The 15,489-nt window shown below is 38.5% G+C and overlaps 4 protein-coding genes across 17 annotated transcripts; 2 read left to right on the top strand and 2 right to left on the bottom strand.

Moving 5' to 3' along the window:
- The first annotated feature begins 10 nt into the window (after positions 1–10).
- Positions 11–2,598, top strand: LOC117639506 (protein FAM98A). The gene is made up of 8 exons (XM_034375239.1): positions 11–168; positions 434–639; positions 709–869; positions 952–1,062; positions 1,144–1,323; positions 1,419–1,619; positions 1,782–1,863; positions 1,957–2,598. The coding sequence occupies exons 1-8, from the start codon at positions 131–133 to the stop codon at positions 2,364–2,366; spliced, it is 1,389 nt and encodes a 462-aa protein (XP_034231130.1). The 5' UTR covers positions 11–130; the 3' UTR covers positions 2,367–2,598.
- LOC117639507 (lysophosphatidylserine lipase ABHD12) lies at positions 2,590–7,128 on the bottom strand. Of its 7 annotated transcripts, none has more exons than XM_034375243.1 (11): positions 6,880–7,127; positions 5,931–5,999; positions 5,384–5,482; positions 5,107–5,225; positions 4,917–5,022; positions 4,629–4,831; positions 4,416–4,548; positions 4,212–4,329; positions 3,976–4,137; positions 3,767–3,894; positions 2,590–3,692 (listed from the first exon to the last, which is right to left on the bottom strand). In XM_034375243.1, the coding sequence occupies exons 3-11, from the start codon at positions 5,455–5,457 to the stop codon at positions 3,635–3,637; spliced, it is 1,101 nt and encodes a 366-aa protein (XP_034231134.1). In that variant the 5' UTR covers positions 5,458–5,482; positions 5,931–5,999; positions 6,880–7,127; the 3' UTR covers positions 2,590–3,634. The 7 variants fall into 7 exon arrangements, with proteins under 7 accessions (XP_034231134.1, XP_034231132.1, XP_034231137.1 ...); XM_034375241.1 differs by having other exon boundaries at positions 6,952–7,127; XM_034375246.1 differs by lacking the exon at positions 5,384–5,482 and having other exon boundaries at positions 6,880–7,128.
- A 209-nt stretch (positions 7,129–7,337) lies between these two features.
- On the bottom strand, positions 7,338–11,878 carry LOC117639503 (F-box/WD repeat-containing protein 5). 2 transcript variants are annotated; one of them, XM_034375229.1, is made up of 10 exons: positions 11,751–11,878; positions 11,083–11,136; positions 10,689–10,958; positions 10,430–10,587; positions 10,180–10,357; positions 9,678–10,091; positions 9,415–9,570; positions 9,117–9,336; positions 8,816–9,028; positions 7,338–8,727 (listed from the first exon to the last, which is right to left on the bottom strand). In XM_034375229.1, exons 2-10 carry the CDS (start codon positions 11,120–11,122, stop codon positions 8,397–8,399), a joined length of 1,980 nt encoding a protein of 659 aa, XP_034231120.1. In that variant the 5' UTR covers positions 11,123–11,136; positions 11,751–11,878; the 3' UTR covers positions 7,338–8,396. The 2 variants fall into 2 exon arrangements, with proteins under 2 accessions (XP_034231120.1, XP_034231119.1); XM_034375228.1 differs by lacking the exon at positions 11,751–11,878 and adding an exon at positions 11,434–11,642 and having other exon boundaries at positions 8,397–8,727.
- On the top strand, positions 11,617–15,172 carry LOC117639504. 7 transcript variants are annotated; one of them, XM_034375233.1, is made up of 7 exons: positions 11,617–11,651; positions 12,326–12,434; positions 12,732–12,803; positions 12,896–12,955; positions 13,054–13,176; positions 13,381–13,446; positions 13,525–15,172. In XM_034375233.1, exons 1-7 carry the CDS (start codon positions 11,632–11,634, stop codon positions 14,395–14,397), a joined length of 1,323 nt encoding a protein of 440 aa, XP_034231124.1. In that variant the 5' UTR covers positions 11,617–11,631; the 3' UTR covers positions 14,398–15,172. The 7 variants fall into 7 exon arrangements, with proteins under 7 accessions (XP_034231124.1, XP_034231122.1, XP_034231121.1 ...); XM_034375231.1 differs by lacking the exon at positions 11,617–11,651 and adding an exon at positions 11,732–11,953 and having other exon boundaries at positions 12,741–12,803; XM_034375230.1 differs by lacking the exon at positions 11,617–11,651 and adding an exon at positions 11,732–11,953.
- The last annotated feature ends 317 nt before the right edge of the window (positions 15,173–15,489 follow it).

The raw sequence follows: 15,489 nt of genomic DNA, 5'->3' as shown, positions 1-15,489 counted from the left end.
CTCTTTAAAACCCCCTCCCCTCCCCCTCCGGATCCGCATTCATTCATTCATTTTCGTCCTGGTCGCCGGTTCCTTCACTCTCGCTAACGCCGATGATAGTTGTCTTGTGAGATTTGAGTTTACTGGAGTCATGGAGAATGACGTTATTGATGCGCTGCAAGATGTTGGGTAATTATTTTTTTTAGAGGGCCAAAACTAGCCATCAGTTCAGAGGTCTCGTTTCATGCTGTAATAACGTGGAAAGGTTATCTCATTGACATTTCTGAATATTCAGCATTTCGTGTGTTTTCTCGTCAATTTACCATTGCCAAGTTTACTTTTCCTACTGTGTCCAACACATTTATTTCATCTCAAAATTTTTTACAGTAAGTGTGTGCTATGTCAAGGGAAGTATTTTCCTGCTGCTACTGTCCATTCTTCAATTTGCCCCTAGATACGAAGGACCCATTTTGGAAGAAGGAGGCTTGGAGAACGCGTTGGAGCTTTCTACTAAGTCAAACGAGTTTCGTAAAGTGGTAGTTTGGCTGGCAGCAGAGTTAAAGGCTCTGTGCAAGTTGGACGAGGAAGTAAATGATGTAGCTTCTTCCGAGGATGCTGCTTCATTTCTCTTGGAACTTAGTAGTTTTCTTAAAGAAATTGGTAAGTTTTAAATTTTTTATCAAATAGTTGTGTTCATTTTTATGATGCTAATAATCTTTCTTTGTTCAGGTTGTCAATACAAATTTCTTACTGAGGGGCATATTTCTGAAAGACTTCAAACAAAGAGAAATGTCCTCCTCTTACTGCACTATCTAGTGACTGAACTGCAATCTGCACGTATGGTTGCTTTCAAGCGCCCTGCAGTTGCACCTTTTATGGAAATTAAACTTGTATGTACTTCATCTATTTTATGACAAAAGATGCAAGTTTGAATCAATCTTGTGTATAACATATCATTGTTCGTTTTTCTAGCAAGAAACAACAACAGCCAGTGAATTGAAAAGTATGCTAATAGCTCTCAAATTCCCTAAGCCTCCAGACAACATACAACCAGCGCAGCTGTTCGTGAAAGTTGAGCAAAGAGTAAGGATTCTTTGTGATTAAGCTTTGGTACCTGTGTCTGCACAGCTTGTGATTAACACCTACTTTCTATTTTCTGTTCAGCTCAAAGAAGTTGCATCCAGAGCTCCAGCAGATCTTTTAAGTCAACCTTTGTTCAAAGGTGTTTTGACAGATAAACAGTGGCATAATCTTGCCAATGTACAGAAAGACCTGCATGAGGAGTACAGGATGCGTCGAGAAATGTTAATCAAACGACTAGATGTAACCATACAATCGTTCCAGGTCAGACATTAAATGACAGCAAATTTATATCTTAAAACTAAGAGGGGTATGTTAGTTTTTTGCCTAATGTTTGTTTTGTATAATTAATTTTCTAGTGGTCAGATCGTGTAAAGCATAAAGGAGAACAAATTGCTCAGGCAATGGTTGCAAAACGGAAAACCATGTCAGCTGAACCAAATGTTGAACTATCTGATTTACTAGCAGCCCGTGTTGATCTTGCTATCATTGAGAAAACTAGCAGTGCCTCGGTGCGCAAGAACACTCAAACACAACTGAACAAAGTTATCATCGGCCAGGTGTGTCTCTTCTTATTATTATTTTCCTTGTTTTTTTTTTTGGTAGTTTCCTATCTGGTAATAAAAAATACAGCAAAGTATCATTTGCTTGTGGGGGATTGATATCAGCCTGTGGTTTATCATATTTTTTTTCAACACTAAGATTATTGATCTGTTTATAAGGTTCCTGATAGAGGAGGTCGCACCACTGATCAGGCTGCCCCTCCTCCTGAAATGCCAAGCTGGCAAAAAGACCGCAATCCAGGTGCGCCCATTGTAAATTGAGTCACTTATTTATTTCCTTCAAATATTACAATGTCCATTAATTATTTTTTTTTGTTTTTTTTTTCTGTTACAGGTGGAGGAGGAAGAGGTGGAGGTGGAGGCCGGGGCGGCGGCCGAGGTGGACGAGGCGGCCATGGCGGAGGGGACAGAAATCGGGTTCAAGGTGGATGGAATCAAGGAAGCAATGACAGAGGGCAAGGTGGATGGAACCAAGGAGGTAACAATAGAGGGGGTGGCCACAACCATGGAGGCAACGACAGGGGCCAAGGAGGCTACCACCATGGAGGCAACCACCATGGAGGCAACGACAGAGCACAAGGTGGTGGCTGGAACAGGGGGAACCAGGGAAGTCATGACAGAGACAGAGACAGAGGTCATGGAGGGGGCTGGAACCAAGGAAATAGAGGCGGCGGTGGATACAGAGATCAAGGTGGAAGAGGCGGTGGAAGAGGTGGTGGCAGAAGGGATGATAATTACCGGTAATTGTTGTGATATAAATTACACTTTTTGTTACCAAATTGCTTCTTTGTTGGAAGACTGTTGCTCACTTATGGCATGTTTTTGTGTGTATGTGTGTTATAACTCATCCTGTAAAAAGTATACTTTATTACCTTTTCTTAATAGTCAGATGTTAAAAGTTGCACACTGTCTGTTGATGTTATTGAAAATAAGCTGATGAGCAAAACCTAACATTAAAATCAAATGATTAAAGCAATGGATGTTTTTATTCATACTCCATTCATTGGCAAAGTCTTTGAAAGTAATCAAAGACAATAGTACATACTGGCACCTGGAATGGGCTAAAAGATAAAATCCTCTAGTAGGTGCAAGACTTAAAGGAACATCCCATTCTGTTTGATATTTACAAAAAGTTCTTTGGTAAAGAATGTCATGAATTCACTAGTTACAAAAGAACAAACTTATTTCTCACCAAGCTCCAGTAGAACAACTGTACACAGGAGCTAGTGTGGGGCTGTGCGAGGGGCTGTTGTGAACTAGTTTGCTACAGGACTATTCAATCATTACATCGGCAATAGGCGACGAAGAGAAAGTACGAGAGAAACAAGCCCATTTCTACCAGCAACTGCACGGTTTTGTTTGCAGGGGTCAACCATAGCAACGCTGCACAACCAGGGGAATCTCCGTTCTGGTGAGCTTTTCTCGTGGCTTGTACTGGTCATCTTCATGACCACTACAAACCCTATTTTCGGTTGTTATCTTGTCTAGGCGGGGACTAAGTAACACATGTTCCAATTAGGTATATAAAAATAATGTTAAAAAAAGAACAGGGGCAAAACCTAAAGGACACAAATAAAAAAATAGAGGGGTTGGTACAATATTTGCCTAATAAATACAATATTAAGTGAAAATTAAGGATAAAACAGCCTTTGGGGAATGTTATATTATAACTTACAAGGTGAACAGTACTAGCTATAACAAACAACATTCACAACCAATATGGACTAAAAGAAATTACTATCTCATTAATCACAGATATATTAAAATGCTCTCTAAATGCCATAAATTTTTGATTTGTTGGAAGATAATTGTGAAAGGCCATGATTCTAAAAGATGTAGCAGATGAAACACACAAAAATTGCTAGCAATAATTTCACTCTTGCTACTGTGCTAATCACTTATCTTTTGACAACTATTCTATAGTTAAGTCACAATTTTTAAATATTAGATAAAGCTATTTCCAGCTTAGAGGAGTTGCAATACTGAAATGTGGAATGCTTCTGAAGGTATATTTAATCTGTCTTTTGGGTAGATTTCTTGCGCTTTTCAATACTGGTTTCTACAAATTCCCTGTGAGAAAAGACATTTTAGATGAATGAGATACTTGATATACAGTTTCAGCAAAGATTGGTACGTGCACTCACTTAATAATATAAGGAACAGAATGATCCTTATAAATGTACTTATGGCCATAGCCAAATTTGGACTCAAATCTCCAAAACTGTTCTCCCAAAGACTGCACACTGCGGTTTTCTAGCATAAAATGGTAAAGCTGTAGGCAAAAGAGAAAAAGCTTTAACATTCCTAGTTTAAAAAAATAGCAATTGCTTTATTGGACCGATGGTAAACTTACTTTCTGCCCCAGATGAAACGGGACAATTCGGTCATCTTCAGCATGAAGGATAGCGACCGGTGCACGAATCTTAGAGACATGCACATCCGAATCAAATTTGAGACCATTATTGTACATAGGCCAGACAAAGCAGTTATCAAACCATGGTAAGAAGGCAAACACCTGAAAATAAAAAAGATAAGATAAGTTCTAATAGAACCTTCTTAACTAAGATGCTACAATGTAAATTGACCTACCTGGGCAAATGGGTGAGCTCTGAGCTCATCCCTCATGTTATTGAATGGAGCTTCAAGTACAAGGCCATAGCTTTCAATACCTTCAGTGGAAAGTTTGGCAAGGGCATGTGAAGACACTCTAAAAGTGATAGAACTTTTTTTGAGTAACTGTGCACCACATGAGACAGAAGAAAGCAAAAAATTTACATGCAACATTTTTCTCACCCAGTTCCTAGAGAATGGCCCCACACAAACAGAGGACTGTTACCCACACGCTTCTGGAGCCACTTGTACATGAACATACCATCAGCCACAAGGCCATCTTCTGAAGGTTCGACTGGACTTGAGTCTCCATAGCCTAAAGGCAAGAACAAAGTTGAAAGTTGGCATGTGGCCCCAAAAAAACTTATTATATTCATTGCATGACATAAAACTTACTGCGGTAGTCAAATGCAACAACATGATAATCCATGTTTCTCAGCACTTTATATAATTGAAGACGATGCTCTGCAGCTCTCGACCCAGAGTTTCCATGCATGTATAAAAAAACAGGCTTCCCATCTTTCAACTGTGCCTCATACCATTCGTCAGAAGCATCTACTTTCCTTGACTCGTTTATAAGGACACCTGGCAAAATTTGCCTGTGGACATGCACACTTAATACTTAGTAATTGCTTAAGCACTAACAAAATTTTGAAGTACAGATTCATCATTAAACATACTAACCAAACTCCGAGTGTAATACCATCATCTGAGGTCAAGTGGAAGTTTCTTGTTCCTGACAGACCAGCTTTCTCTGGTGCACTGTAATTGAAGTTTCTTGGCCATCTCACTAAAAGTTGTATAAAAACTTGTTAGTTTTTAGTAATTTAACTAATCCACTATCATTGATGCAGAATTTCACAACCACACTCACCAAAATTCAAAAATAACATACTCCTTTGGAGTGTGTAACTGTAGCGAAAGATCAAAGGCACCACAACAAACAGGAATACACATACTGAAAGTATCAGATGAGCACTGCCCAGCAATAGCCTGTAAATGCATTTAATTTTAATTTAGTATAAAACCAAGAGGAAAGTTTCAATATGCCTCCTGTTTTCTCCAATGAAACCATGACAGGAGTTGCTTCTAAACTATAAAATACTAGACAAAATTCAAAATTTTTCCTTCATCATGCTCTCTGTACTTACATAAAGCTAAAGCATGTAAGAAAAAATAGAAAACGCCACATTGTGTACTCATAAGCTGAAAGGTCTATCTCCATTGTCGCTAAATCAAATCATACACACCTGCAACAGAAAAAGAAAAGTAGTTGTAATACTACCAGTTGTACCTGCACAACAATTTCTTTTTAAAATTAAAAAAATTGGGTTTTAGTTTGGAAAAATAAATAGAAAGAGAGGAATATTTTTGGGGGAAGGAAAGGGATGGATGGCATTTAAATTCAAGATAAATTAGCATCTTGGTTAAGTATCAGCTTGCTACAGCATCTGAAAACATTTAGGGATATTATGCAATTTTGAAATGTTTGTAAAATTAATTGGGCACAATTGATATGTGTTACTGATGCAAAGCAGAAGCAGATTATGGAATGAAAATGGCAAACGATAAGAAGGATGGAGAAGTTCAAAGCTGGAACTACATTCAACAAGTCCAACATCTTGAAGCAGAAGCTAGCCAGTGTTAGACATAAATACATACAGATGCACAAATTGTTTTATTTATTTTAGTATTCACCTGCGAGGAAATCTTCTTCTACCTGGGAGCAGCATCCTTCGCATCACATGGTCTTCAAACACTACACTACTGAAAAGAACAAAATCAGCAACGTTAAGAAGCTGAAAAATCATGCAATGGAATGTTGAGAGGATTCAAGTAGTGTTAAACTTTGTTCTTTCTCTGTGGCTTCTGACAAAGAGGTCGGAGGTACGTGGCAGCATAAATTCTCTTGACAAATCATTTTAATCATTAATCAAGGTTGATTTATCAAATAAAAATTAAAATACCAATTTTGAACTTTAGAATTGCAGACAAAGGATATGACTCATGATTGACATGCCTGCTTACAAAGGAATGGTGGAGGGAGGCAGGGCTGAAGAAAGAGCTTGTAAGAAACAAAGTACAGGCTGAGGCAATCCACGTGCTAAACCAAGATGCATGCAGTGCCTTAGGAAACAGTTCAATCCAGAAGAAAGCCTCCCACTTTGTGATCAGTCACTTAAAAAAAAGATGATGCTGATGTTGCATAGAAAGGAACAGCTGACTAGGACGTTTTGCAACTACTGTCAGGATTTAAAAAATCCAAGGTGTGATACAGTTAATCTCAAGATAAAAAGTGGATGTAGAAGAACAAAACAGTAAAAATAAAGTGAAAACTTTCAAAGAAAAGTAGACTTTCTAAATCAGCTGTTGCCCCTATTCTGAATCGTATGTACTTGGCAGTGTGATTAAGCATAGCTCTCAATACGACAGGACAGCACAACACCGCCAAAGGCAAAGTCACTGACCAAGATGACACATGACAGCTGCTTAAGATCTCCTAGCAAAGGAGGTTAGGCCTGGCTGGTCAATAAAAATAGTACATAAAAAGTCGGAGTCTGATGAATGAAAAAGGCCCGCCATGGGCGAGAAACATACAAAATGGCTCATCTAAATTGCATCAAAACAATACAACTGCTGATCTAACCGAGGTTGGTGTTGCAAAGGCAGCCCAGCCTACAGGGCCTCCTGTTTGTTGCTCTGACAGCAAGTTGCTTACTTTGAAATAGAATCTTCAGACCAACGGCCGTGGTCGCGGCGTCTGAGTACTGACTAACAAGGTTGAAATGGACTTTATACTTGGTGATTAGCAGTGATCTCATCAGCTGACGGACATAAGACAGGATTTTCTCAAGAGCACTCACAACAATGGAAAATCGAAAAGGAAGAAATCTGCACGTTTAAGTTTTCATACTGTACTGAAAGATAATTTTTTCATAGGGGAAAGCCCAGCAGCGGCCAATTTTGAATTTGCCGATTTTGCCACGCTCTCGGTTAGTCGTAGTTGACTGAATAAGTAACAGTAGGCTCTAGAATTTTTCTCAAAAAGGAAGTATTTGGCAGGTATGAAGAGTGTAAGGTAGATTGATTCAGAACAATAGTTAGAAAATATCAATAAATAGTATTGTTTAATTGGTTAGATATAGAATTCAAACAGAAAGCAATACAGTACAAAAACTGGAAATACAATGAAAGATACAGATGTCTATTATAATTATTTCAACTAAAAAACACTACCGCCTCAACATGATTGAAAATATAACTATACACAAAACAACATTTTGAGTTCAAAGCCAACATGAATAAATTATCTTTAAATCTTAGAACATTCTTTAATTTGGTCAAACAAACTGACGTTTGAAAAAAGTAAAATCCAATCCAAAGTAAATTATATCCCCCCCTCCCCCTTCCTCTTTCCCTTTCCTAATTTTCCCATTTTCTGAATTGAAAAACAGCAAGGAATTTAAAGTTGTGACAATCTGAAATGAACTTAATTCCACTTCTCTACAGCATTAACTTTCAAGTACAACATTACAACCATGGAGTTGATTACAACTCTGTCTTTGAATGAATGCTGGCTATATTATAGTTGGTTAGTTGTATTCTCTCGTAGGAAAATAATGTTAAGCTTCATCCTCCACTTCAGAATTCACAAAAAAACATGACTCATGATTCATTCTCTAAAACACCAAGATGAACCTAAAACACTGGCTTGACAAAGCCAAAATAAATAGTGGACAACAAATTTTAAAGAACAAAATATCATTTATATGACTAGAGTAAATACACAGTAAAATTGCTCACTCCTTGTAAATCTTAATTTTAGCCATGTCTTATAACTTACACACAACAAAATTCCAACACAAAGCACCATTGATTTGCAAAGCAAAGTTGAAACAATACTTATGTTGATTGATTATGAAATAAAACAAATGTATAGTAATCTTCCCAATATGCGGAAGCAAAAAATTTTAGAGCCAAAGAATGCAATAATTTGTGAAAACAGGCTCATTGTTGGATACAGTTTTGGAACCATTTCTTATTCACAAAAATTGTAGTTCTGCTCACTGGTAACTACTCTTGCAAAACAAGACAATCCAATGAACCTTTCTGCAAGGCAATGCAGTAAATTAAGGGAAAATAAACTGCATTCTCATGTCCTTCTCACCAGCCAAACTGTACTGCAAACCTTGACATCAATCGCTTTATTTCACCATTAGCTGGTCTTCGAATACTACTGGCAACAGATCTGTGGCCACAACAGTTTTTGCGTACTTCATGAGCTTTGGGCAACAACTTTGAGTCCAGCCCTAACTCTTTGGCACGATGCTTTGAGTGCCACACTTTCACAGTACAGTCATCAGACACAGTAACAAGCATTTCGGAATCTTTAGGATTAAATGCTACACAAGTCACAACATCTTGATGTGGATATTTATTTAAACATGTTTCATAGTGACGATCCCACAGATAACCATGTTTGTCTTCAGCACCACTGCAATAAAATGAAAATGGTAAAATTATCTCTTCAAACATTAAATTAGTTTTCTTAAAAACACTACCATAAATTTTAACTGACATACCTGGCCACAAATTCATCACACACATCCAAGGCGATAAAAAAGCATTCATTAAATGGAGTATAAGCAATATGTGACCGTAAAACTTTGCCACATTCCATCATTGACGCGAGGTCAATGACATGAATGTCTATTTCTTGAGCACAAGGAGGAGGCATTAAAGGATTCTCAACAACGTAACCCGGAGGCCATGGCCGAGCATTTACATATAAAAATCTAGGTACAGAATAAAAATTAACACAATATTAATATGTAAATAGAGGAAAACTTTCAAAGCAAAGACTAGGACAGGAAATAGTTTCACCTGTGATCAGGAGACAATCCCATGCCGATGATATGACCATGAAGATCAATTAAGTGATCCACTTCATCATATTCTGTCCCCTCTGCAATTTCGTTTTGAACTTCATTTGGATTTTCATGTGAAGGTTGATATTCTCGATTCAGGTTAGCAATTCTTTCTCGGAAAGGTAACCCTGGGTCCATTCGTCGTGGGAAAGAAATGGGCTTGATCCGTTTGATACCTTAAAAAAAAGTCATTACATGGTACACAAAGCTCAATTCTCAATAGGATTTGAATCTTAAAAGAGGTCTATACAAACCAATTTGGTGCGGAGAAAATGTGTTCGAGCCAGTGGTGAATATTAGGAACTTATCCTCTTGAACACACAACTCATCATCATCACTCAATTCTGTATCAACAGATGCTTCTGATATTTCAGACACATCTGATGCATCGTCTGCGTACTTCTCATCAACTGTTGAGAGTGAAAAGAGAAAGGTCAAGTTTACAAAATTACAACATCACTAAGACTATAGGACTACTCATTTGTAAATTCATTCTACTTAACAAAACTTCCTATACCTTGGAGATTTGGGATACCACATTGTAGCTCCTTGGAATCCAGCTCAAAATTTTTCTCCATGTCTTCAAAATAAGCCTCTTCATCTTTTCCACTGTGGTTCGAGCTGGAGTTACTTGAGGTGTCTCTAATTTCATTGGAAGTTGTTGATAAGCTGCTCTCTGCAACTGGGCATGATGCAAACATGGCAGCACGTACAGAGCTGCCATTACAGTTGTAGAATCGAAACATTTGATTCATGATTGGGATGTGCTCAGAAGCTGTTTCTTGTGAAGCCTTGTTCAGCCACAACACAGATTGACTGATAAGGTGGCCCAACCGATGGACATCTCCCGACAGAAAATGTTGATCACTGTACCAAGCTCCACAAATATCATATGGCTTCATTAGAACACGGCATTGCAACTCCAAATCATCTATAACATTAAACATTAAACAAAGTTGATAGCAGACAAAAGTGTGTGTGTTTTTTTTTTTAATTTTCAAAATTAGTATTGTCCTTACCGCCTAAACTGAACACAGCAATCTCGCCTGATGTGCTTTGAGGCAAGCCAAAATGTACTCCCGAAACAAGCAGTAGGGTGTCAGACTGATTAAACTGAGAAAAGTGTGTGAACTTCCAACAAAATTTTGTCATGTCCTTTTGATGTTTGATTGTGACAGGATGATTGGAATTCCAAACCTGAATAAACAAACACTATGAAAAAAAAAATCCATCACAAATGAAGAGCTTAATTATTATTTTTTTACTTACAACCACATAACCATCCTTGGAACAGGTAGTAAACATAGTTCCATTATGAGCAAAGCTGACATGTAGTACTTGGTCTGTGTGCTTTCTCAGTTCACTAGTTTGGCAATGAGGGGTATGGTATGACAAACGTTTGTACTCTTTCAACCAAGAGGTTTGTCCTGAAATGGAATAATTTTTAGGTGATTTAATTCCTTATTCTTTGAAGAATCTGAAGGAAAATCTAGGAACATGTCAAAAATGATAGAACTAAGAATATTACCTGGTCTGATACCTGTAGAAGTGTCAACACCAAAGTCTTTTTGCAGTAAATCTCTCCATAGGAGCTCATCCGTACTTGTCTGTTGCCATGTACTACAGGTGAGACCTGCTTTTATGAGATCTGGAGCTGAAAGATACTGAAAAACATTCAACAACAACGGTTTTGGAATGTGATACCAACTATCTCCCAGTAACCGTTTTCGATTTTCTACAATATGAATCACATCGTCTTCTAAGACAGCACTTCCTAGATGATTGTGTAATGTTGACCCTGCAAGAATAAGCATTATTTTATAATATTGTTGAGGAAGAAGAAGTAGAAGTTTTAATGTTTAATATTCAACTGTGAATGGTTTTACACTTTTGATTTGCAGCAAATAATACTAAGAACTCACCTTCATCAGTGAAACATTCAATCAGTTCCTTATTGGTCATGGTGCATTTATTACCTGAAAACAGGCAAAAAGAATAAGCTAGAAGCGTTCATGAAAAAATGTGAAAGACAGCTAGGAACTTTTTCATAAGAATGCCATCTTTTTTTAAATCTTAATGACTCAAATGAGGGAAATAAAAAAAATAAAATAATTGAAAACAAAGTACGATGAAGTTTGGGAGCTACAGGTGTGGAGGCTATTGTAGGCAATGAAGGCCTACTTACATATAGACAACCATATTAATATAAAGGCCAAAAAATGAAAGTTTAAGAAAGGCTATTACATGAACCTGTGAAATAAAATGGTGCATACAAACTTCAAATGAAAAGGTCCAGTCGAAATGAAGCACAAGCAAACCATAACAAATGCAGAAGAATAAAGGCCCCAAAAGCTGTCAAAATTCTAAATGTGTTGTCAACCAACGCAACCAGCTGCACTACACTCAGATCATCTTTTAAACAAAATAGAAGCAGCTGAGATGTCTTTCAGACGGCCTCTCGGGGCCTTGAAATGTTGCGACAAATGGAAATGTACGTGGAGGGGGTTTAAATGGCATTTTCTGGACAGACATAACCTCACATCCTCTGAGAAACTTTGTAGTGCGTCGTTTCCTCTCAAATGTTCCTTACCACCAAAACTACATGAGTGTCGTAGCGCCGAATGGTGTGCGGATCGTGCTAAAAAATTCGGGCGACAAGAAATCCCACTGCCGTTCTTGCTGTCAGCTGACTGATCCTGAGAGCTCGTTGTATTTACGAATGAGTGTGTCCGTGTTCGTTTGTGTACACACAGACAGACGACGAATCCAGGGCAAGGGGGCGTGGGGGAAAAGGTGGAGAGTGGAGGCGTGGAGGCTCTCCAAGGGAGATTTTTGTGGGTTGTGGATATGCATGTGCATGTATGCAAGAAGCCAAACATCATTTGCTGCTCCATGAATGAAGGCCCACTGTATTCCTCAAGAAATGATCTAATGACAAGTTGTTCTTGATAGTCAAAACACAAAAGGTGATGGGCCCAGAATATTGTTGAGAGGAAATCAACTGAAACTGAAGTGAGCCAAGAGTATCCATTTGTTTAATTAAATTTGAACACGCACCTTGATGGACACGAGTTTCGACTGAGAATAGAGTTCCTTGTATTTAGACAAATATATGCTACCTAACCTCTTCCTCTTACATATCGCCTGTACTTGTCTTCACTACAGGGCCATGCCTGGGTCTCCGAAGCTGAAGAAGAAGAAGAGCTTCACTTTTCATAAGCCTGTCAGGAAGATGTTTTCACCCACATCCTATCGAAAACGGAAGAAAAAAGCTGTAAGTACTCAATTTATGTGATATGTACTGACTAGTTTATTTACATGTCATAGTATAGATCTTTCTTTCTAAGCTTTGCTTACATATTTTGCCAACGAGCCTGCGCATTTCTGTGGGCGATATCCTATATTTTGGCCACAGTATTCCATTCCTTACAACATTCTTCATGGAACACTATGGCCAAAATATTAAATATCGCCCACACAAATGCTCTGGCTCATGGGCAAAATACGTAAACAAACCCGTACCTGGGCTTGGTAAAAATGTCTATTCATGTTCTAACAAATTTTTTGCTAGTTACAACAGCTTCTCCATGATAGAGATGACTTCCCAACTCAAGATGACCATGACTACTGCTCAAATAAAAATGTATGTATATTTATTCTGAGAGAAAAAATCTTCTTGTTTTTGTTGTTTGTAGCCACTAAACTAGCATTTTTTTGTTTGTCATGTGATAATAGGTCAATGGCCGTACCCTCTCCGGACACTATCATGATCATGATTACCTTCCTTCCCAATCTGTAAGAGGTCTTTTTGTAAGCATCAGTTCTTGCTTTTGCTTTGCTCAGCCACTAATCTCCTGTGCTTTTTGGGCTTTGTTTCTTTATTGTCTTAGCAGGTTTCTATTAGTCAGGCTGAAACTCAAGTGTTTGACATTGATGACCAGAAACAAACTATAGAAGCTGATGAAACTGAGCAGCAAGTGATTGTGGAGCAAGACAAAGTTTTTCCTTCCCATCAGGTAGGAGTTGTTTTGATGTTCATGTGTAGCTCTCTCATTAGTTTGCATATGTTCTAATTTATCTTCTTTTTTTTTTAGTGAGGGGGGGAGGGAATTGTTGTTAAAACCATTGAAATTGTTTTCAATCTCTCTATATCTCCTGCAATTATCTCCACTGAAAATGTATCCTAATGAATTGTTTTATTTTAAATTCTGTTAACACAGGTTTCCATAAGTGCAGATGCCACCTCAGACTGCTGTCCAATACCTACAGAGACTTCATCCAAAATTGTATGTTTAATATTCGTTTTAATTTATCTTTTGCTTTCCCACGCTGCGGTGTATCTAATTGTAATGCATTGTGTGCAGGTTTCAAGCCCCTCTTCGCCAGTTTCCAATCGCAAGCGTCCGGTCTCCATACTCAAACATCCAGCAACATCTAAAGTTCTCTTAATTTTGAAGAAACCAGCGTGCAATGCAACCTCCATAACTGTCAACCAACCAACAAATCAACAAATCATCAATGGACAGCAACCTGAAGAACCAGCACTCAGTTCAACCTCTACTCCTGTCAACAAGCCAACAAATCAACAAACCATCAATGAGCCGCAACCTGCAGAACCAGTACTCAATTTAACCTCCACACCTATCAAAAAAGCAGAACAGCATCCAGAAAACATGGTGCTGCAAGCCATTCAAAATCTTCTTCCTCGTCATTGGAGTGTGGTCAAGGAAAACGAAGGCTTGCACATCACACTTCATTCAAGAGATCTTGCACGTGTTAGCCAAAGATCATTGTTCATCAGCTTTTCATCTGGTGAAGTCCAAAGTTTTGCTCATGGTCACAAGTTGCTTCCAGATCAAACCATCACACCCTTAACTGCTGCAACCCATTGTTCCTTTGTTGAGGAAGTTTCTAGTTTAATCTCAAGATTCCGTAAGCTAGAGATATGCAATGGCATCAACAAACCCCAATTTAGGGTCTTGTGGAAGAACAGCTTGGATACTTGTCACATTGACAACAATGATTTCCATGAGACCCGTTACACAACAACCCTACGCAGCAATTCTTGTAAATATCTCATTGATCAACCCAAGAAATTCTGTGACAGTTGCCAAAAAGTTAGTGCCAAATTACTCAAGAAAAAGACTCCTCCAGAAGTGCCATCAATTAAGAAAACTCCCAAGAAAGTGAAGAGACTCAAGAATCTTGAAGAAAGTACTGTTCAACTTGAGACCTGAGACTACGACTATCACAGAGGATCACTGCCTTTGAATGTAGATGGCTGAAATTCTAGCACTGAAGTGTGCTGCATATATAACAATGTTCATTAACGCTCAAGAGGCTCTTTGGAACATGTTGTACAAAGTGGGACTAGAGCCCATACAACTGTGCATTCAAGGGAACAAAACCAGTACCCACTAGTCTAGAAAGACATCAATGATCAGAGGTCTAAAGCAACTGATACAAAATATCACTTCATTAACGACTGAATCAGGACAGGACTGATTAGTGTTCAATATGTTGCTGCAAGTGACAACATGGCTGATTTCTTAACCATATTTCTGACCAGCAGGAAGATACAAGAAGTTAGTGCTGGGGTGGTACTGGTGATTCCGTTAGTTTTAGTAATTTGATTGTGATTGACAATTTTGTGATTTTAAGTAATCTATTATTGTGATTTGTCTGGTATCTAAGTCTTTGTTTTCGCCGAAGCTGCTTGTTAACACTGCAGTGTCATACCAGTTTGCGTGTTCCTGAATTATTTTTCTATCCTTAATTAATTTATGTGACAAATATTTTGTCCATGTTAATCTGTTGCAAAATACTTACATGTTTTCTAGCCATGTTTATGTCTGTGCGCTGGGTAACTTTAGCTAATAATAGCTAGTAATCCTTCTTTGTCATGCTGCTGAACTTGTTCAGTTTGAATTACTGTACATGTAAGTCTATTGCAATGTGGATTTCATTTTACTTGCATTATGGTATCAATAAAAATCAAGCGGAAGTGTTTCATGATGTCACAAATTATTTCACAATCCCGCAAATTTTTTTTTCAACAGTGCAACCCGCGTCCCGCTTTCGGGTAATCCAACGCGAAGTAAACTGATTGAAATCAATAGGCACGGTGACAGCGGATCGAAAGCGCCGCTCCAGGCGGGGCGACTCGAGGCGGCTTCTAAAAATAAATCCATGTGCGCGACTCTAATATGCAGAAGACTACGGAAGCCTGAAGGCTGCCGAAGGCCGATGGCAAGGGAAAGGAAAGGAAACTCACACAAGTCGGGTGGGCGGGTCGCGACTCGGCGCCGTGGCGCCGTGGCGGCGGCAGC

This window comes from Thrips palmi, unplaced genomic scaffold (genome assembly GCF_012932325.1).
Source record: "Thrips palmi isolate BJ-2018 unplaced genomic scaffold, TpBJ-2018v1 HiC_scaffold_11, whole genome shotgun sequence".
Taxonomy (NCBI): domain Eukaryota; kingdom Metazoa; phylum Arthropoda; class Insecta; order Thysanoptera; family Thripidae; genus Thrips; species Thrips palmi.
Note: the sequence above shows the minus strand (reverse complement) of the source record. Positions and strands in the feature narration are given on the sequence as shown.